The sequence below is a fragment of the Bidens hawaiensis genome, unplaced genomic scaffold (assembly GCF_021521415.1).
Source record: "Bidens hawaiensis isolate Kalapana, Puna unplaced genomic scaffold, B.hawaiensis_p1.1 tig00017718_1, whole genome shotgun sequence".
NCBI classification, from domain to species: Eukaryota; Viridiplantae; Streptophyta; class Magnoliopsida; order Asterales; family Asteraceae; genus Bidens; species Bidens hawaiensis.
In genome coordinates, this window is record NW_027492674.1 from 41102 (window position 1) to 67201 (window position 26100).

General features: G+C 35.2%; 1 protein-coding gene across 1 annotated transcript; it reads left to right on the plus strand.

The window, feature by feature from the left end:
* The first annotated feature begins 408 nt into the window (after positions 1-408).
* On the plus strand, positions 409-21247 carry LOC143554488 (uncharacterized). Its single transcript, XM_077044230.1, has 4 exons — positions 409-665; positions 763-1287; positions 19785-20965; positions 21114-21247. Exons 1-3 carry the CDS (start codon positions 585-587, stop codon positions 20418-20420), a joined length of 1242 nt encoding a protein of 413 aa, XP_076900345.1. The 5' UTR covers positions 409-584; the 3' UTR covers positions 20421-20965; positions 21114-21247.
* The last annotated feature ends 4853 nt before the right edge of the window (positions 21248-26100 follow it).

The following is a 26100-nucleotide window of genomic DNA, read 5'->3' on the forward strand; positions in this document are numbered from 1 at the left end:
AGTTGGGTCTGTTTGTATTTATATGGCCAATGATAATGTACTTAATGTGCTATATTTATGTGGCTAGTTCTAATTTTAAAGTGTTACTGCTTAATCCAAGTGACTTCAACATAAACTGAGCCAAGTTTCTATGCCATTTCTCCAACTGTAGTTGAATAATCAAAGACAAACATCAAGGATAAGTTCTAGATTTTTGAACTAAAGCTAGCATGATAGCATATATATGTAAAGATTTATACTAAGAATTATAGTTTTTAGCAGATGTTTTATACAAAATTTAAGTTTCACTTAACATCGCACGGCATAACATATTACGTGGGTGGCAAACATGAGGAAGTTTTGGGCAAGTTTACGTTAAATGAGACTGTTGATTTGGAAGAAACTGTTGTTCTTTTGGAAAGTAGATTACTTTATATTTCTCTTATTGACTAGGAGTCAACTTGGTATCTTCTTTCCTTAGCAGCCTCATCTTACTTTATTTTGTACCTTTTAATGATTAATTACTCTTTGGAGCTTTTCTAGATATAAGGCTTAATCTGGTGCCTATTAACATACCAAAAATTAAACTTGATCTGTTATTGGAAATGAAGAATCAAGAGTTGATCGATGTGGTGTTCGCGAGGTCGGTTAATGATGTACTCAACAAAGATCTTAACAGGAGCAAGGTTAGTTGTTTTATATGCATAAAAATATAGCCTGGTTTAACAAATAAGAAGTAATAGTTTTGCTCAAGTCTAAATCTAAATTATAATCTATCAACAGGTGACAAAAATCCCACAAAAATTTTCATCCTCAACTGATTACACCAGCTCGTTTATCCAACCACTACTCGAAGAAACCCGTGCACAATTAATGTCCGGTATGAACATTATCTCTCGAGCATCTACTCGTGGGATCAGGGTTAGAATGGAAGCAAAAGATATTAAATTTCCTAATTATCACTCCTATAGCATATCTTTGGAAAAGAAGAGTAGAAGTGAAAATTATGAGCCTGAGGTTGGAGATCTCATTCTGTTGACAAATGTAAAACCAAGATGCATTAATAATCTCAACCCCTATGTCATTGCCGCGGTCCAAAGGGTCAAGAATGAAGATCATGACGCAATCCAAGTTATATCAACAAAGCCCATACCATTTTCCGGGAAATTACAAGGAAGGGAATTCATGTTTTTTGCCGTTCATCTTATGAACTTGACAACGAATACGCATATCTGGCAAGCTTTGAACCCGAGATTGGACGGGAAGAACATGAAAATGATCAATAAAGTGCTTCAATGTGACTCAATGGTAAGAATCCCTTTTTCACATACTTTGATCTCATATGAGACTTGAATTGTGACTTCACAAGGCTAATATATGTGAAGATATACATATACGCCGCATATGTCTTGCATATATATATAGTTTTCTTTTTCTTGCTATTGTAACTTTTCATTCTTATGAAATACATTTATCTTTCTTCTTCTCTACTTTTCTTCTGTGTCATCGTTCTTCAACGATTACATGGTATCAGAGCAAGGTTCTTAATCCCGCTCTTCGTTTCAACTAGTTTCTCTCGTTTCGTCGGTTTTCTCTCTTCGTATTTTTTTTGTTTTGAGCTTTTGATCATTTTCTTTGATCGCTCGTGTTTTTTCGGGTACTGATAGCGTTATCTACTTGAAAAACCACAAATTCATCTCTTTTCTACCTATTTTTCTTCATTTCAGAAGATTTAACCGTTCAAATGTTTCCAATAGTTCACAACATGTCAATTTTTGGTTTGAACAATTTATCAAAGTGTCAGACATTTTCATCTTCTTTCTCACACAAAAAATTGCAAAAATGTTCTTTTGTCACTTATATGGCGTATAATAACTTTTTAAGAGTATAAGTTTACATGCTGTATCTCACTTCCGTATATCTTATGCGCTGATCTTACATGGCGTATAACATATGCCCTGATCTTATACGCCGTATAAGTCCATATACGTTGTTTGTTCTTTTTCGCTTATCCTTCTCGTGCGTTTGTTTCGTTTTGATGTGTTCAATGGGAGACTCGAACAGTTCTGTTCCTCCGAATATGCCCATCGATTCCTCGAACCCTCTTTACCTTCACCCTTTGGATCATCTTAGTATGATCCTTAATTCAAAATTTTTTGATGGTACTGGCTTCGGTGCATGGAAGAGAGCAATGATGATTGCTTTGCCTGCTAATTAGAACAAGCTCGGTTTCATTAACAATACTTTAACTATGCCAGTTAACGAGCTACATCCTGCAATTTGGCAACGTTGCAATGATAGTTGATATTAATAGAATGGAAATGATACGAATAGAAGGGAAACAATACAATACACCTTGTATAGATTATTCTCTTGTTAATGTCATGATTATACCCAAATATAAAAGATTCACCTTGTATAGTATATATATAGGAGGATTTGTAATGAAGAGGAGAACGACTGTGATTATCTTTCTTATATGGTATCACGAGTCTAATAAACCCTACGCCACCGTCCCTATTCCGGCTGGCCTCCACCCATCGATCCTCTCACTTCTCTTCCTCCCTGCTTCCGTCTTCAACCCTAACATCCCTCGTGGATCAAAAACTTCACCCCGCCATTACGTCTCTAATATAAAGAACTTCATCCATGTAGTTCTAGAGATGGAATCTGCTCAATACTCTTCTTGGTCTGAACTATTTAAAATCCATTGCAAAGCTTTTAAAGTCTACCATCATCTCTCCCCACACAAGCCACCTCCTGTTGCCCTCACTTCATCCTTTACCGAAACAGACCCGAAACTCGAATCACAGATTGAAGAAGATTGGGAACGCATTGATTCCATTGTCCTACAATGGATATATGGAACAATATCATCAGATCTTATGCACACTATACTGAAGAAAGACACCACCACCGCGGCTGCCTGGTCCACGCTAGCCGATATCTTTCAAGATAATAAAATTGTTCGGGGTATTCACTTGAATACTAAACTCTCAAACCCCCGTCTGGACAATTTTTCCAATGCCTCGGCTTACTGTCAAGAGTTGAAGATGCTTGCAGACCAACTCGCCAATGTTGACGCCCCCGTTGACGACACTAAACTGGTGATGCAACTAATCGCCGGACTTAACGAGCAATACGAGTCGTTTGCCACCCTCCTAGCAAACACCAAACCATTACCCACCTTCTATGAAGCTCGTTCCCAACTGATTTATGAGGCGGACAAGAAAGCTCAGTACGCCGCCGCAGCTGCCGCCGCCGCCAACATAGCCCTCCTGGCTTAAACCAAATCGGACAATTCGGGAAACAACAACAATGATTACCGTGGAAACTCACGTCCGGACACTTTCACTGATCACAATCGTGGGGAATATCGCGGTCGCGGTAGTGGGCAGAATCGGGGAAGGGGGCGCGGCAGAGGTAGTTGGGGTCGTGGTCGTGGTCGTGGTCGTGGTCGTGGGTCCGGTTACAACACAGGGATCTCATTCAACAACACAACTGGATATCCGAGTCAGACATTTAACGCTCCATGGGCTGGCACACAACAATTTTGGTCACACAATCAATAGTGGCCCGTTCCACCGTGTCCATACCCAACGTATCCAAGACCCGACAACACTAATTCAATGGGTAACGGAATTTTGGGACCACGACCTTCTGCTCCGGGTCAAGCCCACCTTGCGGCTTATGCTCCAACGGACATAGAACAAGCGATGTATACTATGTCACTTCATCCGCCCGAGACGTCGTATATCATGGACACTAGAGCAACTTCACACATGACAAATAACCCGGGTAATTTCCAGTCTTTTTTTAATAATAGCATTTCTCACAACATCGTTGTTGGTAATGGCACGACCATTCCGGTAACTGGTTACGGCCACAGACTTTACCCCCACCCCTCCCCCCTCTCAAATTAAATAATGTTCTTTATGCACCTAAATTAATTAAAAAACTTATTTCGGTCCGTCGTTTAGTGACCGATAATTGGATTTCAATAGAGTTTGATCCTTTTGGTTTTCTTGTAAAGGACTACAAGACTCGGACCCCTATCCTCCGGTGCAACAGCAGCGGTGATCTCTATCCTTTGTTACCATCAATAATCTCCGGGCTCAACTCTCCATCCTCTTTTGCAGCTATCTCTCAAGAACTTTGGTATTCTCGCCTTGGACACCCGGGCCAAGATTTATTACATTTTCTTAGACGTTCGTGTGACATTAATTACAATAATATTAATAAGACTATTTGTCCTTCATGTGTGTTTGGGAAAAGTACTCGTTTACCATTTGTTGAATCCAGCAACTTCACATATTTCCCATTCGATATCATTCATAGTGATCTATGGACCTCCCCGATATTAAGCACCGCGGGGCACCGCTACTATATTTTGTTTTTAGACAATCACACCAATTTTTTGTGGACTTTCCCACTTGCAAAGAAAACCCAGGTGTTCTCGGTTTTTTGTCAATTTTATAAATTGATTGAAACCCAATTTGAGAGAAAAATAAAAACTCTACAATGTGATAACGGAACCGAATACGTAAATAACTTATTTAAGCAATTTTGCATCGCCAACGGGATGCAATTCCGTCTATCGTGCCCGCACACTTCCCCACAAAATGGCAAAGCGGAACGTAAAATCCGATCTATCAATAACATTATTAGAACACTTTTAGCCCATGCCTCCCTCCCACCCACCTTTTGGCACCATGCTCTTGACATGGCCACATACCTCCAAAATATTCTCCCAAGTAAGCTCTTAAACTACTCCACTCCCACACAAGTTCTATATAATCGGTCACCCGCATATGACCATTTACGTGTATTCGGTTGCCTTTGTTATCCATTGGTCCCCTCCACCGCCATAAATAAACTTGAGCACCGCTCCACACCATGTCTCTTCCTTGGGTAGCCTTCCAATCACCGGGGGTATAAGTGTCTAAATCTCAAAACTAACCAGGTCATAATTTCTCGTCATGTCATTTTTGACGAAACCATCTTCCCCTATACCTCCCACACCACACCACCTCCTTCTTATGATTTTTTATCTACCCCCACATCCATATGTTTGGTCACACATAAATCCCAACCCCACTAAAACCTCACCAACTTCAACTCCTATAACCCCAAATCCCACCCCACCGTCCCAAACTCATGCATCCAACCCACACATGGCCCAAACTCATACATCCAGCCCATCTCCAACACCTCCACACTCACCACCTGAGCCCATTCCTCTGGCCCAACTAAATACCCACCCAACAGCCCGCCACCCTCTTCCTAATTCCCTTCCAGCCAACGACATATCCACGTCCCACCCCCCTGTTCAAAACTCACCACAAACCACCGCCAATCACTCACCCACTCCAAGTCCGGTACCTCCCCCACCACCGACTTCAGCTCGCACGATGCGAACTCGGGGTATGGATGGTATACACAAACCTAAACGTTTCCTCAATCTCCACGCCACCTCCCTCACCCCTATCCACGCCCTCTCGACACTGGAATGGTCGACCGCCATGACCAATGAGAGTTTAATGCTCTTATTAAGAATGAGACTTGGGAATTAGTTCCTCGTCAACCACATATGAATATTATACAAAGCTTGTCTGGTGTGTGACGGGTGGTTGCAACAGGTACATGGAATGTAACAAGTGCTGGGAGTTAAACCTACTAGTCGCTTTGTTTGTATATCGGATACAAATGTCAAAGATTAATCACGAATGAGCCTTGTCAAATGAATGGGAATGTTTGGAATGCATATGTCACGTGAAGCATGCATGGCTAGCGAATGAGATGCATAAGAGAAGTTAACGAATGTGGTGCATGCATGTACAGGATCTTAACAAATGTGGAAGAATGGGAGATATTCAAGGAGTAACGAATGGGTAATTAGCTTTTGACGAATGATAGGTTAGGATTAGCGAATGTGTCCCCTGTGATATATAAATAGATTGAGTTAAGACAGTCACACACAATCACACATCCAATATTCTTACGAGACGCCGTTTGTAACCAAACTCTGACGAAATTTCTAATCGAGCTTCAACGAGTTAATATTTACATATCGTCTACGTGTTCGGTCATTTTCGTTCATCGATTAGCACCGAAACGCACCAAAACTAACTCTGTGCGTTTTCGGTTTCGTAGATCAATATCGAGTTCATCGATCCTCATCGGGAAAAACAAGTGGTATCAGAGCTTTTGGTGCTCGATTCTACGTCTAATCGCTGAATATCGCGTTAAAGCGTTAACTGATTGTGTTCGATTTTGATTCCGAAGCTTTCGTGTTCTTCGTGTTGAGTTTTGATTGATTCGGATCAAAATCGGTTAATATTTTACGTATATGATTGTTTAGGATTCATCTACGAGTGATTTCGAGTTCAAATTTGTGTTCAATTTGACTTACAGTTAAGATTTGAAGTTTCAGGTAACGAAAACCGATATTCCGGCGAGTAACAGAAAATTCCGGCCACATAACAACATTTCGGTGAATTCTGTTTTCCGGCAAACTAATTCCGGCAACGTTTTTCCAGCCAAAACTGCATTTTCCGGCAACATTAATAATGAGTTCATGTATATCCATTAATTCAACAATTTTCCGATCATTTCATTTTTCCGGTTACGTAACAGAATTTTCCGGCTACTAACAAGTTTTTCCGGCCATCGGAAACAATCACAAATTTGTTCCGATTCCGTTCAATTTTCGTCACCAATTCCGATTGATCGTAATTGTTTCAGATTCATACACTGTTGGTTCAAACGTAATTGTTTCCGATTAATTGTACTGTTCCTCATGCTCATGCGTTTGTGATTAAATTTCCGTCGCCAATTAGGTTTAGTATCGTACAAATCAGTTTGTGATTTCTCTTCTCCTGATTCCACCGCATATGAAATTTGATTCATATTTCGGTATTGATTTTGTGATTATTCGGATATGTTTTGGTGTTTCAACTCGTGCTTTAGTGCTCCTATTATATTCCGCGTGGTCCAGTCCAGTTTCATAATCGTGTTTCAGTGTCTGATTCAAGCTCGTGTTTAGTTTGTGTTCGGTATTCGCTCCAAGTTCAATTTCATTCCGATTATATTTCTCGTTCTTGTGTTCAGTGTTCGATTTGTTTCGTTATCATTCATACGCTTCGGTTAAAGAGTTAAGTTTGCGTTTGTGCTAATTTGAGCTCATGTTCTTACATTCGAAATTGTGTTCTGAATCTATTTGAGTTCGTGTTCATTGGCGTTTCGTTCGAATTCATTTCATTCCATATTTTTGTGTTTGATTCAAGCTTGCGTTTAGTGTTCATATTATTCGAGCATTCGGTGTTCGACTCTGCAATTTTGTATTCAAAGAGTCATTGGCTTAACAAGTCTTCAAAAGCTACTGTTGGAAGTTTGTGTTTTTATTTGGTTATGACTACACTCATAAATTGCTCATGTGTATAAAAGAAAATTAGTTCATGCCAGATTGTTAATTCAAGTGCTATACGGTCTGATTAAATACATCATGTTGTGTTTTTAGTACACCCTCGTTGATCACACTTGTACATCATATTCAGTTTTGGGTGTTAGGAGCATTATTGGAAGTTTTTACAAAAGGTTATTTTGGGAATTAACGGAAACTTATTTCTAAACGAGCTATTGTTAAATTCTGATTGCGAGTTTGGTTAAGATATTCGGATTGAACACGAGAGAAAATGGGCCAAAACGAGAGAAAAAGGGTATTTTCGGAAGGTGTTTGGGATTTTTTTAAGTTTGGGTCAGATTCTAGTCTCGACATCAAGAGGCGAAGTTGGACGTTTGTTTCGGAGATTTGTTGTTTGACTTTATTTGTCAAGCGGGCCAAGACGAACGAGTTTTTATCGAATTTTTTTTCGGTGAAATTTTTGACAAGTTTTTCGTTAACGTGGGTGTGACTCATTCAAAGGGAGATACTTGGAAAAAGTTTGTTTCCGAGTCAGCTCGTACGCTAGATTGTTCGAGTGTTAGCTGCTGGTGGCGTTTTCGTAATTAACTGCAGTGACAGTTTGGTAATATTGCTGCAGTGGCAGTATTGTAATTAACCGCAGTGGCAGTGTAGTAAATATCAATCAGTGGCAGTTTGGTAAATACTGTGACAATCTAAGCTGAAAGTTTTAACAAGCTTCACGAGCGTCTTTTGATCAAACTTTTCAACGGGACAAAGTTTGTTTCGATCAAAGACGTTATTACAAGTTCGGATCAAGGAAAATTTTCAATTCTTATTTCAGTGTTCAGCTCGCTTATTTGTTAAGCTTTTCAAAATGACAAGCTTTTATTCCTTAGTTGCTCAAAACACAAATGATTCTCTGACTGGGTCTCACACTAAGTGCCCGAAGCTTTTTAGGTTGGTTGATTTTTCCAAATGGGAACCGAGATTTAGAGATCACCTGGGTTCTTTTCATCCAGAGTGTGTTCGCAATTTGAAATATGTTTATATAAATCCAACTGTTGGCAATGATACTACAGGAATTACTGAGGAGTTCAAGTTTTATGATATTGATGAGAAGAAGAATCTTGAAAATGAGACGAAGGCATATTCCACTCTTACTATGGCACTATCTGAAAACATCTTTCATGAGTTTAGCCATATCAAAAAGTGTGCTACCCTGTTTGTTTAACTAAAGGCAAGAAGTTTGGGAAACACACTTGAAAGCAAGAAAACAATGTTGAAGTTTCGATTAAGAAACTATTCACTGCTGAAAAATGAGACTGTGGAAGAAATGCTAAATCGGTTCTGTCTATTGATTGCTGAAATGTCCAATGTGAAAATGGAGCCGAGTGAATGTGATCAAATTGACAAATTAAAGAATGCATTACCTTCTTTCTACTCAACTTACTTGATGGGTCTCACAGAAAATGGGTATTTCAAAACGTTAGATCTCAAACGTATAGATTTTGTTGAAAAATTGAGGAAGCATGAACTAGAATGTCAAAGCTCATCTAAAGCTAATCAAGAGCCTTCATTATCTGATGAGTTTTCATCAGTGGAATATTTTGAATTTGAAGTTGATGAAGGATGGTTAATGGATTTGAAGAAAGCTCATGTAGATGATGGTTGGTCTATGCTTGCAGATGAGATATCCAAGACCACCTCATCAATGAATGTTGATAAAGATCCAAATGCGATGGAAATTATCATGCCAACCCAGGTGATTCTTCCTGATAGTCTTTATGAATCTTTTGATTCCGTGCCAACGTCACCTGAGGTATCTTCTAAACCATCTGATTCGTTCGTTTGTGAAACTTGTGCTAAGAATTTAAAATCATCTGTTATTGATGAACCTTAGAAAATTGATTGTTCTCAGTGTGGTGAATACAAGTCTAAACTTGAATCAATTCGTCACCACAATGAGCAATTAATTTTTGATTTAACATGTATTCGTGATAACTATCGACAAGTGGCTGAAAATAATAAAAAATCTAAAGATAAGATTGATGCCATGTCGATTAGTAATCATGACTTGAAAGCAAATTTTGAGTGTAAATTAATAATCATCGAAAAACAATTTCAAAAAATTTTGGAATTAAGAACCAAAATAACTGAGCTTGAAAATGAGGTGCTGGAGTTAAAGAATAAATTGGATAAATTTAGAAATTCATCTTTTTTACTCAATGAAATCATTGAAGTTAACAGCAATCACCAAAAGGGTGGTAAAGCTGGTTTAAGGTTTGTTGAAATCCCTCCTCATTTTCGAAATGATTACACCATGCGACCAGACACGGTTGATCTAAAAGAAGTGGACATTGACTATCCACTGACAGTAGATCCTCCTATGACTGTTAGTAAGGTTAAAATAATCAATGAGAAGAAAGTTAAACCAGTTGATCCAAAAACGGCTGTTAAGAAAGAAACAAAGTGTTTAACTCCAAAATCTCATATTCAAAGCAATCTGGTTTTCTATCAGACTAATGATGATGTTCTTATTGAAGATGTGGTTGAACCAGTGGTGGTTCACAAGAATGATAATATACCCATTGAAAATTCTTTGTGAACCACAAACTGCTGAGAAATCAAAAACTGGTAAACCAAAATCGAATGGTACACCAAAGACATGTGAAAAGAAAGTTGTTTCTGAAAAGATATCAAAAGCATTTTCAAAACTGAGTGTTAATGGTAAAAACTGGAAAGTTTACAAGTTAAAAGGTGTTGACAAGATGTTTACTGATGAGCTCTTTCCGATAGCTCTTGTTAAACCTGAGTGTGTTGAAAAGGTTTATAATTGTGATCACTCAGATTTTCTTAATCGTGATGCATCTGTGATGCCCATTGGGGAAAAGACAAAGTTAAAATCAAAACCCCAAAAGGAATCTAAACTAGTGTTGTTTCAACAAAACAAATTTGTCAAATCTACTGGTTCTGATGTATTGGAAAATTTTGCACATTGTTCAAATCTTGAAGTTTTTCGAAAGAAGAAAAATGAGAAAATTCAAACCTACGCGTCTAAGCTTGTAACAGAATCATCTTCGACGTGGGTTGAAATGAGAAAATGTTTTTATTGCAATCTCAAAGGACATTTGATTGTTGATTGTCCTTACAGGAGAAAACTCAAATTGCCTGATGCTTTAAACAAGGTTTCTTTAACTTTTGGGCAATTTGAGACACTTGAACGAAAAGCTAAACAACAAAGAGTTTATCTTAATTCATTGTTAAAATGTCCTAAAACGTCTCACAGTTCTGATAATGTGAAATTTCTAAGACAACAAGCTGATAAACCGTTACCAGCTTGGAAACCAAAGATTCCATCAGCATGTGCTGATCATGTTGAGGATATTGGTCGACCTAATATGGTCTGGGTTCCAGTTTCTCATTAATTATTTAGTTTTTGTGTACGGATATCCAAGAAGATCTATCAACGTCATATGGATTGTTGCTAAATCAAATTTGTTAATAGTGGATTATCTCGGCATATTGGTTTTGTTTAGTTTGATTTGATTGATACTTGCAAAGATTTAAAATTTATAAAATTTTCAATCGGCAAACCTGTTCACCATTCATATTTTAAAATGCAAGATTTCTTTTTAGTGAACAAGATTTTCAAAAGAGTTATCCATGTTGGAAGATCATTTTTTATTTTTCGTTATTTTTCTGCAAATTTTTGTTATTGTTTATATTTTTAGGGGGGAAATCAGAAAAGTACAAAAATAGTGTGTTTTCTGTCTAAAAAAAATATAAAAATTCAAAAATATGTTGTTAATTTTGAAAAACATAAAACTTGAGAAATGTGATCCGACATATATAGGAAACGATAGTACATTGATTTAGCGGACTTAACACATGAATAAAGTAGACTAAAAACTGTCGTAAGATCAATTGCATGATGTGTATGATAGGCTTAACAGATCGTATATGTGCTGAAAAGATATAAACATAAATGCTTGCCAAATCCTGTGGTGTTACATATTGATGCATAGTTAATATCTGTATTAAGTATCAAAAAGTTTAATATTGCTGTGTGTGCATGCGTTCATTTTTGACGAAAATTCTGCTTTGTTTTATCTTTAATTTTGCAAAGAAATTCAACTTCATTTATTTTTATTCAAATATTGGATCCTCTCCTGCGCGATAAGATTATCCGACATGAGGGTTAATATTTGAATATTCTGCTTTATTTTCTTGGTGCTTCGTTTAAAATCTTGGACTTTCTCTGCGCGATAATACGGGATTATCCGAATTGAGAGTTAAGATATTATGCAACTTCTGCTTATTTTTATCTTTTTATTTTGTTAAAATGGAACCTTATCTGCGTGTAGTAATACCGATCTTAACGGAAAATTTTAACTTTCTGCTTTATTTTCTTTTTATTATTTTTGCATGAGTCACAGCTAATTAATTTAAAGAAAAAAGAAACACGTACATGTGAAATTTACTGTATAAGAGATATCAAATTGTGTCCGATAGGTGGGATTCACATAAGATTTGTGCTTAACTGAACCTTAATACGTATCATAAAGTTACTGAAGAATCTGTATAAAGTTTAAAGTGGACAATTATATCTGCAATCATCATTGGGTTATGTGCATAGTAATGTCAAAATTGAAATGTAGTCTAGGACGTTACTAGTCAATATGATCCCATGTCGCGATCTTTCTCACAAAAATATTTACTGCTTACATTTACTGCTTTAATTTTCTTTTCATTATTTTGAGAAAAATACAAAAAGATTTTAGGTGTGTTTTGATATAAATTTTGAAAAATCAAAAATATTTTGGGTGTGTTTTAGCATAAAGTTTGTAAAAGCCAAAAAGATTTTTTCTTTCCAATTTATTTTTGATCTTCCGACAAGCGATACATATTTTCAAATTGTTTTGCCGAGTTACAAAAATGTTTTCACCATTACACATTCTTGTTCATACATTTTGTGCTCTAATGCGAAATCAAGATAAACTTTACAGTTTATTGATGGAATTTGTTGATTGACTGCAGTTTCAAAAGAGTGATTATTGTTCAATCCTTGAATCTTCTCAAGATGGTGAGGTTAAGGTATGGCAGAGTATTCGAGTTAACGATGAGTGAAGATATTGATCGTGTGTACAAGCTTGCTACTGATCAAGATTGGAAACGTACAACTAATGCTAAGGGGGAGTTTGTTAGTGCATTTTCTTCATGGCATTATATGTATAAAGACACACGTGAAGACCAACTTAAAGCGACAAAGACTAAAAGTTAAACGAACTCCAGCAATTGTCAAGCGGGAGTTTGTTAGTACATGGAATGTGACAAGTGCTGGGAGTTAAACCTACAAGTCGCTTTGTTTGTATATCGGATACAAATGTCAAAGATTAATCACGAATGAGCCTTGTCAAATGAATGGGAATGTTTGGAATGCATATGTCACGTGAAGCATGCATGGCTAGCGAATGAGATGCATAAGAGAAGTTAACGAATGTGGTGCATGCATGTACAGGATCTTAACGATGTGGAAGAATGGGAGATATTCAAGGAGTAACGAATGGGCAGTTAGCTTTTGACGAATGATAGGTTAGGATTAGCGAATGTGTCCTGTGATATATAAATAGATTGACTTAGACAGTCACACACAAGACACATCCGATATTCTTACGAGACACCGTTTGTAACCAAACTCTGCCGAAATTTCTAATCGAGCTTCAACAAGTTAATATTTACATATCGTCTACGTGTTCAGTCATTTTCGTTCATCGATTAGCACCGAAACGCACCAAAACTAACTCTGTGCGTTTTCGGTTCCGTAGATCAATATCGAGTTCATCGATCCTCATCGGGAAAAACAACTTCACTCTTGATATTAGTGATAGTGTCTTATATGCTGAAATTGCTCAGATTCTTTGGAATGATTTGAACACTCAATATGGTCAGGAAAATGGTGCTTAGTTTTATCAGTTACAAAAGAACCTTTGCCAAATCACTCAGGGAAGTAGTGGTATTACTATATACTTTACCAAGATGAAATCAATTCGATATGAGCTGAATGCTACTAATACTATTCCCTCATGTAAATGTGAGTTGCACATTTGTTTGCCAAGAGAAAAGAAGATCAGAGGCTAATTCAATTTCTTGTTGGTCTTAATCCTAGCTATGACACGATCAGAAGCAACATTTTGATGATGCAACCACTTCCTTATATCAACCGTGCATATGGTGTTCTCATGCAAGATGAGAAGCAAAAGAAAATTCACACCATCATTGATTTCACTGCATCTTCTGCATCTATGAATGCAATTAGTAGAGGTCCCACCAGTGGAGGACATGGGAGAATAGAAAAAATCTGGTGTACACTCATTGCAAGAAGAATGGGCATTCAGTTAACAAATGCTGTAAGCTGATTGGTTTTCCCAAAGATTTCAATTTCACCAAAGGAAAGAAGTTTGCTAACCTTGCTGAAGATCAAGAAAAAAGTGGTAAAAAACAGTCTGAACAACAGCAAGGTCTAACTCAGAAACAATATAATGATTTGATGGTTTTATTATAGCAAACTAAAGTTCAATCTGGTACTTCAACTGCATATGTTGCTTACAGTGCCACAACCATCAATCAGAATTCTTTCCGAGGTATAATGTATCGTAATTCTTCAAAATATTATTCCAAATGGATCACTGACACTGGTACTAATAATCATATGTGCCATGATCAAAAATTGTTTCAAGCGTTTCTTTTCTTAAAAATCCAATTTTCATCACTCTTCCAAATGGCACATCCATCACAGTCCATTAATATGGGATTGTTGCTTTGATTGATGATATTTCTTTGTCAAATGTTCTTTTGATCCCACATTTTAACAATAATCTTCTTTCTGTCTCAAGATTATGCATTGACACTGATGGTATTGTTTTTTTCTCTTAAAATACATGTGTTTTGCAGACCCATTCTCTGAAGAGGCCACAGGTTCTTGGTGATATGCTAAATGGTCTTTACCTTCTCAAGGCCACTAAGCATTTTCCTGTTAATTCTTTAGTTTCGAATAATGTTTGTAATTCTGTTATAAGTTGTGAAACTTGACACAACAGACTTAGTCATTTACCAAGCTACAATATGAAACAATTATCTTTCATTTCTAATGCTTCTTTGAAATCTATTGAACATTGTGATATTTGTCCTAAGGCATGACAACATAAACTGTCATTTCCTACTAGTACCTACATCAACTAGTAAAATGTTTGAGCTAATTCATATCGATGTTTGGGGGCCGTATCACACACCTACATACAATGGTTTTAGATATTTTCTAACCATAGTGGATGATTTTAGTAGGACCACATGGACACACTTGTTTTCAACAAAAAGCAATGCTTTTCCTATACTTCAATCTTTTATTGAAATGGTTAGCAACCGGTTTGGCAACACTGTGAAATGCATTAGATCTGATAATACTTTTGTACTTGGGTATGGATTAATCCAAAGTGCTTACTTGTTGAGTAAAGGAATTATTCATCAGACAATTTGTGTAGCTATCTCTCAACAAAACAACATTGTTGAAAGAAAGCATCAACATTTGCCTGAAACCTCAAGAGCTCTTATGTTTCAATCAAAGCTCCCGGTTCAGTTTTGGGTGATTATGTGTTAACAGCAACACATTTAATCAATCGGTTTCCTACCTAAATTCTTAACAATAAAACCCCTTATGAGGTTTTAACAGGAAAGGCTCCTTCATATGATCATCTGATAGAAGTCTTTTGGCTGTCTTGCTTATGCTTCCATATTGTATTATGGAAGAGATAAATTCAAATCAAGGTTTGTACCTTGTGTTTTCCTGGGTTATCCTCTTGGTAAAAAGGCTTACAGATTATATGATCTTGACGCAAATAAAGTTATCATATCAAGAGACGTTATTTTCTTTGAAGCTTTATTTCCTTCAATAACCAACGAAAGTTTCATTTTTCCATCTATCGATCTCATCAGTCAATTTTTTGATGATCCTTTGTCTACTCCACATTTAGTTCATGATCCTATTTCTCCTTCCCCTTCATCTTCAGTTCCTATTCCTAATCCACTTCCTAATGATCTTACTGAAACTGTTCGAAGATCTTCGAGAACTTCTATTCCTCTTTCATACTTAAATGACTATGTTTGTAATAACTCTGAATCTTCTCATCATTGTTTCCACACTGTCACTAACTCGTGCTGCTCTTCTGATTGGTGGTGAGAGGAGATACTCAAAAAGAAGGGATTAATTACACTGTAACCTTTTCTCATGTTATCAAGATGACCACTATTAGAAGTCGACCACTATTAGAAGTCTTGCAACTATTGCTACAAAGAAAAGTTGATCTCTGTTTTAGCTAGATGTCAATAATGTTTTTCTTCATGGGAATTTAGATGAATATATATATATATATATATATATATATATATATATATAGGATTAGGTTCATTTCAGAAGTGATTCTTATAACGAGAAGTGATCTCAACCATTAGATTATTAATCAATGGTTGAAACATTATTGCAGTTATTGTAATTAATAAAATTTGAAAGAATTAAAATAAATATGAAAAGGCTAGTTTAGGTAGAATAAAATAATCAATTATTTAATTTATCTCATCTATCCCTAAATAAAAGCTCAAAGCATAAATATCCAAAAGTTGTGTTTTGTAAGTTACAATTTATTTATTTCGTTATATGTTAGTGTAAGATCTAACTTTGTTCTTTTTTCACCAATAAACAACTTTTAATTTATAAGATTTAAGCAAAATAGTATCTTCATCATTGATTACTCTTTTGAAAAAATAAATAAATAGATTGAATATTTGTAAGACGGAAAAAAATGTGTACGAAGAAATTGAAAACGTGTAGGAAAAAAATATAAGATGTGTATGAGAAAATTAAATATGTGTAGGAAAAATTTAGATGTGTATAAAGAAATTAAATATGCGTAGGAAAAAATTAAAGATGTGTAGGACGAAAAAAAAGTGTACGACTGAATGTAGATGTGTAGGAAAAAAAATATGCTGTGTATGAGAAAATTAAATATGTGTAGGAAAAAAAATTAAGATGTGTATGAGAATATTAATGTTGTGTAGGAAGAAATTGAATATGCGTAAGAAACAATTGAAGATAATGTAGTTGTGTAGGAAAAAAATATATTGTGTATGAGAAATAAAATGTATGTAGGAAAAAAATTAAGATGTGTATGAGAAAATTAATGATGTGTAGGAAGAAATTGAATATGCGTAGGAAACAATTGAAGATGTGTAGGACGAAAAGCATAGGTACGAAGAAATTGAAAATGTGTAGAAAAAAAATTAAGGCGTGTATGAAAAAAATTAAAGATATGTATGAAAATTTTGAAGAGGTATAGGAAAAAATTATAGTTGTGTAGGGTGAACTTAAGAGATATGGTAAAAAAGATAAATTTATTGTGTTACAGATTTATTGATTTTTTAAATCTTTTAGTTATTGTGATTAGATTAATATATTAGTTAGAAATGTAACTCATGTGGTTTAATTATATATATTAATTAGAGAGAGAATACATTTATATTACTTTAATACCCTTTTCATATATTTTTAATGATGGAAGATTGAAAATTAGATGAGTGGCCCAGATTGACTTCTCGCACTTTTCACTGTAACTTGACTTCTCGCAAGATCCATGCCCTATATATATATATATATATATATATATATATATATATATATATATATATATATATGATGTCACCACCTAGTATTCAGCTTCTTGATAATCAAGTGCTTAAACTTTAGAAATCTTTGTATGGTTTAAAACAAGCTTCTAAACAATGCTATGGGAAATTGTCTTCCACATTAAAGTCAAGAGAGTATGTGGGTTCTCATCATGATCATTCTTTGTTTTCAAATACTGTGGGATCCTCAGTGGTATATGTTGTTGTATATGTCGATGACATATTGGTTACTGGGAACAATTTTGAAGAGATCAGTAATCTCAAAACTTTCCTGGACTTAACTTTCAAAATCAAAGACTGGGAAGTCTCAATTATTTTTTGGGTATGGAAGTTCTTTACACTATCAAAGGTGTTATCATGTGCCAACGAAAGTTTGTTAAGGACATGCTTTCTGAATTTGATACTTCTAATTTTCCTGTCACAAACTCACCATTGCCTCATCATGTATAACTTAAAGCTCATGTGGGACTTGTTCTTGACGATCCTTTACAATACAGGAAGCTTGTTGGTAAACTTAATTACCTTACTTACACAAGACCTTATCTTGATTTTGCTGTTCAGTTTTTAAGTTAATTCATGCAAGATCCGAGGATTACTAGTTGGAATGCTGCTCTTTATGCCATCTCTTATGTCAAATGAACTTTATCTCATTGATTATTCTTCAATAATAATTCTTCCTTTGATCTGCAAGCCTTTTGTGATTAATACTAGGGCAACATGTCCAAATACTCGCCGATCGGTTAGTGGTATATGTTTCTCTTGGGGGCTCTCCGATTTCTTGGAAATCTAAAAGGCAACCAACTGTTTTTTTGAGCTCGGCTGAAGCTGAGTAATTCCTGAACTTGCATGATTGAAAGGACTTCTCTTAGAGTTCAATGTTTCTAACATTACTCTTGGCACGCTTAAATGTGACAGTCCGACTGCAATTTATATTGCCAAAAATCCTATTTTTCACGAGCGAACAAAACACATTGAAATAGATTGCCATTTTGTTCGCGAGAAGTTACAAGACGGTATGGTGACTTTGGTGCAGGGGCGGATTTAATTCAATGGCAGGAGTATCATCCGCTACCCCTCAACTTTTCTGACGATGTGGAAATTTTTGCTATCATTTTACGTTTTATGTATGACGTTACCTCTAAAATTATATTATGCTACTCCTTAAACATCGACAGAACCAAGGGAATAGTTTAGATGAAAAGAACTCCAAGTAACTAGAATGTTTTTATTGACATAGCATATATAGAGCAGCGACCGGATTTTTTGAAGACAATGAAAAAGATGACATATTGATGTATTGGATTCACCTAATATATTATAATATTTGGGTTTTGTTTCAAAAAGAAAGTTGCAAACCATTAGTCAAACCAACTTTTAATAATATTATAGTTTAATAATTTTCTTTATCAATTTATTTAACATAACATAAAGAAGATTACAGGTCTTTTTAATGTTTCGATTAACTTTTTTATTTGATTTGTTTAATCTTTAGATAGTTATAATTTATTTACATTATATTTTATTTACATCTTAAACGAGTTATGCAATTATTTTTTGTATCGTTTCAATTTTATCGGATGTCAAAAAGGTACTAAAAAAATCATTCTCGCATTATAGTATATCAACTGATAAAAAAAATTTATTTACATGAGAATGTAAAATCAAATTCCATTGGACCCCAGTAAAAAAACATGCTTTTGCCACTTCCCTAAAATGTTTTTAAAAGTCCAACACCTTAGCTCTAAAGTTTTATTAAGAAACACAACTTAGATAAAAAGCCACATCTAGCTGATGATAAAAATCCACTATTTAATTAAAACATAGTAACCTAAGTTGGATAAAAAGCCCAACTTGATGAGGGTTTTGAAAATTGAATTAGGAAAAACAAAAGGACAGAAAATAACAATAGAAACAACATTCGACCAACAATCATCTTATCTGACGGTTTACTACTCGCCGAACCACCTGCTGCCACCATGTCGATGTTGGTTTTGCCGGTTGCAACCACAATCATTGGTCTACGTATAATGAAGTTAACATTGGTTTTACCGGTTGCAACGAAAACCGTTGAAAGATGTTCTCTAAATTGAAGCTTATCAAGAAGGATTACGTAATCGAATATGTGAAAGAGTATTTGAACAATGCTCAAGTTTGTGTGGTCAAAAGAGAAATATTTGATACATAACAGAAGACGATATAATGGCTCGATTTTAGGCTTTCAAATGCCTGAGAGTAGGATTCTATTTAACTTTATGTATTATGGTGTTGTTTTTTAATGTGCGGTTAAAAAAATTATGCTACCCCTGAAAATATTGGCTAGATCTGCCATGGCTTTGGTGCATACGAACACGAAAGATCAGCTTGCTGATATTTTTACTAAGAGTTTATCCCGGACCTCATTTTTACCCGCTGTTGTTTAAGTTGGGGCTTTCTCAACCTCCAACTTGAGGGGGGTGTGAAGACATACATACACGCCATATATGTTATACGGCGTATAACATATGCGCCACATATGTCTTGTCTATATATATAGCTTTCTTTTTTCTTGTAATTGTAACTTTTCATTCTGATGAAATAAATTTTTCTTTCCTTGCTTCTTCTCTAATTTCTTCCGTGTCATCAATTTTCAACAATTACAATATCATGGAGTGTTTATTTCAATTTTCAGAGTAACAGAAGATGTTCAGTATGTTCCATTAAAGTTACTAAGAAATCTGCTTCACCGAACTTGCAAGAAGCCATGCACACTTTTAATTTGAATTCATCCCAAGAAGCCGCAATATGGAGTTGCATTACTGCTAGAGAATGTCATTACCAAGAGACTATAAACCTGATATGGGGTCCTCCAGGGACTGGAAAAACAAAGACAGTCGGTTGTCTTTTATTCGCTCTATGGAAAATGATATGTTGCACACTAACTTGTGCTCCTACAAACAATGCTTTGCTAGAAGTTGCAAATCGTTTTGTGAATCTTGTAACACGTTCACTTGAGTATGATACTTACGGTTTTGGAGACATAGTCGTGTTCGGGAATGGCAAGAGAATGAAAATTGATGATTTTCAAGAACTTGGTCAAGTGTTTCTTGAAAATCGCATATCTGTTCTTGCTACATGTTTGTCCCCTACTTTCGGTTGGAAAAGCAAGGCGGAATCAATGATACGTTTGCTAAAATTCCCAAATAGTGAATACAGTTTGCACGTAGGCGGTGGAAGAAAGGTGGATGACGATGAAGAAAATGATGTTCAGAAGCTTGACATGTACGGAAGAAACATAATTTTGAAGGAAACGCTGGCAAAAACATGAAAACCAATGATAATAAGTTATCTATTAGAGGGCTTATCACAAAAAGATTCAACGTTCTTGCAGAAAAACTTATAGCTATGCTTAAAAACTTGTACACACACATGCCAACTTCTTTTGTTACTTTATAACTAGCAAAGAAAATAATGAGAGTTATCAGCTTGGTTCAATCGGTAGGTATTTCAGTTATCCAACCGCTTGGCATTTCTAAAGAAATGGTGAAAACATTCACTTTCACCGAGTTTCTGGTCACAAAGGAGTTTCTTCAAACAATCGAGGAAGTCCTTCATGAAACCGTTTCTTTCCCTAGATTCACAGATGATCAAGAAACTGGAAATTTTTGTTTGAGAAATGCATGTTTGGTCTTCTGCACTGCCTCGAGCTCGAGTAGATTGCAGACCCTTGAGACTAATATTGAATTATTGGTAGTTGATGAAGCAGGTCAACTTAAAGAATGTGAATCTATTATCCCTTTGCAACTCTCTGGTCTTTGTGATGTTATACTCATTGGAGATGAAAAACAACTCCCTGCTATGGTTACAAGCAAGGTATGAGCGGGTTGGGTAACAGTCCAAAACATTTTTATGTGTTAAATGAATTATTTTTATGGGTTGAAACGAGTAAGATTGGACTGGCACGCAAACAGTTTTTACACAATTTTGTGAATATTTCACCATAAAAATCTGGATTTTGTAGATAAGTGAGAAGGCGGAGTTTGGAAGAAGTTTATTTGAGAGATTGGTGTTGATAAAACACACAACACACTTGCTAAATGTCCAGTACAGAATGCATCCCGATATAAGCTTGTTTCCAAACAAAAAGTTCTACGGAAATAAGCTACTTAACGGTCCAAATGTACAAGAAAAAAGTTACAAAAAACAGTTTCTTGATGGAGACATGTCTGGATCATACTCTTTTATTCATATAGCCCATGGGAAAGTTGAGTCTGACCAAACTAATAGTAAACGAAACATGGTGGAAGTAGTTGTGGTTGCTGAGATGGTCGCAAAACTTCATAAAGGTACATACCGCGCTTTACTATTATTGATTTAACAATTTATAAGATTAAATGACAACAATTACGACAAACTCTGACACGTATATTGTCTCTAATAATATATACAGAATCCGTCAACAAAAAACAAAAGATTAGTGTCGGTTGTATTACGCCATACAAAGCTCAAGTTACCGCAATACAAGAAAGACTTGGGGACACTTATCAAACTAGAGGAGGAGGTAATTTTTCAGTGAAGGTTGGAACTGTGATGGATTCCAAGGTTGTGAAGAAGACGTGATAATCATATCAACTGTGACTGGTGTCGGGAATGGATCGATTGGTTTTCTTGGTACGCGTCAAAGAGCCAATGTAGCTCTAACCCGAGCAAGGTAACCTATATAATCATTTCAATTTTTTACGGTGAATTACTTGAAACCATGTTTCCATAATCGGACCAGTCATCCAAATGGCCGGCGGTCATACCAGTTCACTTTTCGATAGATCAAACGATGTTGACTAGCATTTGACACAACCCAGGCCATATCAAATTTTCAAAGTTTGTTTTTAACCTTTTAACCTTCGCTTTTCTCGTTAAATCATTGTGGCTAATTATTTCCAAGTGTTAAATTTGATCTAAATAGGATATAAACATTAATTTAACCTATGTAAAGTGCCTTTTAAACAATTAAGTGAAGTTATTGGACTTCAATTTCGTATTAAGCCGTTAAAGATTTTACTGAAATTTGTAGATTTCATCCAAACGAATCAAGTTTGCAATTCAACCTTAGTGAGACTCGTAGTCTCAATATTAGAGACAATGTAAATATGATAATGTTAAAGATAGTATTAAATGTGTGGTTAAGTATATAACCCGTTTCCTTATAAACCCTAATGATACAATCAGTACAACAAATCATTTTACACACACAAAGGTGTTTTACTCTCAATAAACCTTCACATGCAAGTATGCAACCCTATGTTTAGTGATGTATAGGAGGTTTTACCTAATAACAAAATGAAATGTTGATAACTTTAAACTCAAGTAGCTAAAAATCACATATTAGCATGCGTTATCACATGATCATATCGCGACATGTTTTTAAGCATATTGCGAACATTCTTCAAACAACATCATTTAACAAAAGTTATACAATATGTATTCATCTCCATGATTCGAAGTTCCTACTTCTTGATCCTTATTCACTTCTTCTTGCCCTTTTAAAGTCAAACATGTCATAGTCATTAGTATGCATTTTGCGCACAATGACATAACCATTTGGTTAATAATATTATTTTAACATCTACACACTCATTAATTGTGTGTACTATGTCGAGATTTATTTTATCCCAAGCCAATCCATATCAAAGAATATACACTTAGTTCCTATTTAACCCGGTGCAATGATTTAAGTTGCATAGTTTGCTTGGTTCACCACCAAAATATGTTTTGATCTACTGGAATTAGGAACAACTTTAATCTTCAATTAAGAGTTGAATTTATATTTTTGACATTTGGGACAAATTTACGAAACGAAAGGTGGACAACGGTTCAACTACACTTAAATCGGATCGGTTATGTAGTTTGTGGTTTACTTAATCTCTTTGATTTATTAAGGCATTGTCTGTGGATACTGGGAAATGGAGACACTTTGAAGGGTAGCTTCCCGGTCTGGAAGCATTTAGTGGACAACGCCAAGGTTCGGGGTTGCTACCATGTGGCGCACCAGGACAAGTGTTTGGGTCAATTGATCCCAAATAACTTAATCGAGCTTGACCAATTTTATAATGATGAAACATTGAACCGTCGCAAAGAAAAGCACAATGACGGGTACATATTTTTATTACAAAAACAAAACAAAAGAATCGACTTATTAATTTGGTTCAAAGCAACGTTGAAGCTATAACTTCAACTCTTAATGTGTTTTTTCTTTCTTTCTGTTGTTATATTTTCAAAGAAAATCGGAGGCACCAAAGATTAGGCCGAAGGTGGAAGAGAATAGGTGCTTATCAAATCAAATGGCTGCAATGAGCTTGACAAAAGAAGTAGGATCTTCTTCATTATCGCCATCGAGTTCAACCAAAACGAGTAATTATTATTCTTGTCAAGTGCTATAGTTTGTGTGGAATATTATGAGACTTGTAAGGATTATGTTAAACCGTGTTCAAAATTAGGCACGCTTGTATTTATATGATGATTGGTGATGTATGTTTTTATAACGGTAACCTATACACTCTAATATTACTTTACACAGTTTTTACCTTCATGAAACTTGAACCCTCACCATGTAAAAATACAAATTAAGCTTTATCCAACATACTGTTACTACCACAATACCATGCCAAAAGCCCTTTAGTTGATTGATGATGCACTTGATGTTATATTAATGTCAAGAATTGTTTTGTTTACAAAGTGTTAATACTTTACTTAAGTGACTTCAACATTAGACCGGTCAAAAGGTGGTGGCATCATGTGGTGAACTGGTGATCATGGCATTGGTGGCATCAGTGGCGGTAATAACGGCAACAAACAATGGTCACGGAGCTAAATAATCCTTTTCTAACCAGATACCTGACACTAGCTAATAGATATAACAAACAATGATGCCATGTAATCCTGATTTGGTCCTTTGAAGTTTGAACTATCATAGATTTTAAGGGAAATTTTTAAAAACTAACCCATATTTCTTTTGTTTTTACAAAGTACGGTAACCTAAGATTCTCAATGATTTGGTTTTAAACAAGATTTAGTTTTTCTAACTCTAATAATTTGTAGTTTGTAACATTTAATAAAAATCCTAAATCTCATGTATTGTTTATTTTGTTGGAAACCAACTATTTTTTAATGGGGAAATCTCAAAAATTCCCTTTTTTATGAGAGAGATTCAGGTTTTGTCGTCACAAACAACGAATTCCAAAATTGTCTACAATCTCGTCGATGGCACGACGAGTTTTTCCGTCCATCAAGAAGACGACACCTTGTCACCAAACATGACAGCCCTACCAAAAACTTAAAAATTTATGTGGCTTAACCAAATATTTGAAAATTTTATATGATCTGGCTAAATATTTGAAAATTTTATACGGTACCACTATATATTTGATGTGGACTGACCAAATAAATATTTAAAAATTTTATGCAGTGCAATCAAATATAGGAACAAACTCCTGACTTTATGAACAAAAGATTATGCAGTCCGACCAAATATTTTGCAAATTATCACATTACGTCAAGCCGATTTCTTTTGTGACATATGTCGTCTTCTAGTTGGATAAAAAATTCACCTCCCGCCTGGAAGACACATCACTTGCGACGAGTATGTAGGCAACAAATCTGGAATGTCTCTTTTATTCGGGGGACAAAATGTGAATCTCTTTATTAAAATTAGACATTTTGGATTTTCACTTTTTAATATTTATATTGAAATATAAAAACTTGTAAATTCTATGTTTTAACTTTTTATTAATATAAATTACTAGAATAAAATTAATAAGTTTAAAATAAAAATAGAAACCTATTATAAACCAGAGAGAAATATAGAGAGGAAACCGTTCATTCATTAGACATTTTCTTAATACCAATACAAACGTCATATATATACACATACAACTAAGCCCACAAACATTTGGGTCAGACTATAAAATGGTATTCATTCATAACACTCCCCCTCAGACATTTTATATTATACATTATACACTATTAACATTATACTACTGGATAATGTTGGTCTGGTTCTTATGCACCGATAATTAACTAATACTACTGAATTAGTTATGTTGCCAGCTACCTCATTAAAACCTTACTAAGAAAACCCAATGGGACAAAACTTAGTTAAGGAAAAAGAGTACATGGTGTGTATTTCTCCCCCTGAATTAAACATAATCTCTAAGTCTTTAGAAACCAATCTTCTATTGTTGCTGCTTGACTTGGTTTTGATGTAGTCGTTTGCAATCGGAACTATACAAGTTATATTGTCTTCATGCATAGTCTTTGCGTTCTTCATTCTAAACCGCATGCCTCTTGTAAGTGCTGGATCATTGATCTTTATGAGTGAAAACGTAGTTGAATTATAGTTGAGCTCAGTGCAAGTCTGATGGATATCCTACATAAACATAACATGGGACTTGTATTTTCTTTGTGGAACAAATCCATATCTCGAGTCATTTAAGGATATTAACTTATCATTTAATACGCTTAACGATGTCGTCTCATTAAAAACATTTCTAGAAAAACCCAGTTGGACAAAACTGTAGCTAAGGAAAGAAAATGTGCATCGTGTATGTTATATAATAAACGGCATGCTTCAAGATGGTGTTAAATCAGTACTTCAAGATCTATAAAATAAACTGATGCTACTGGATCAACTATGTTGCCTCATTAAAAACCTTACTAAGAAAACCGCATGGGACAAAACTTAGTGAAGGGAAAAAAGAGTACAACGTGTTAAAGTAAAACTATGTTTCACTAGCACATATTGAGAAAGCAATGTTAATATCGTGATATTTATAAGATATATTAGGACATTGATCGCGTTTAACCATGGTACTTCTGGACCAAGTACATTTTCCCCTCTTCTTAGGACAGTACGGATCATATGTATATCTAGTAATTGATCAATCATGAGTGTGCTTAGTGAATCAATTTTGCTTGTATTACAATTTGTTAACATCTTCTAGATGTAATTTAAT

Coding starts and splice junctions, on each gene's coding strand:
- LOC143554488 (XM_077044230.1), top strand. CDS start 585: ATGAAGAATCAAGAGTTGATCGATGTGGTGTTCGCGAGGTCGGTTAAT. Junction 666..762: donor AAGATCTTAACAGGAGCAAG/GTTAGTTGTTTT, acceptor ATCTATCAACAG/GTGACAAAAATCCCACAAAA. Junction 1,288..19,784: donor TGCTTCAATGTGACTCAATG/GTAAGAATCCCT, acceptor TTCAATTTTCAG/AGTAACAGAAGATGTTCAGT.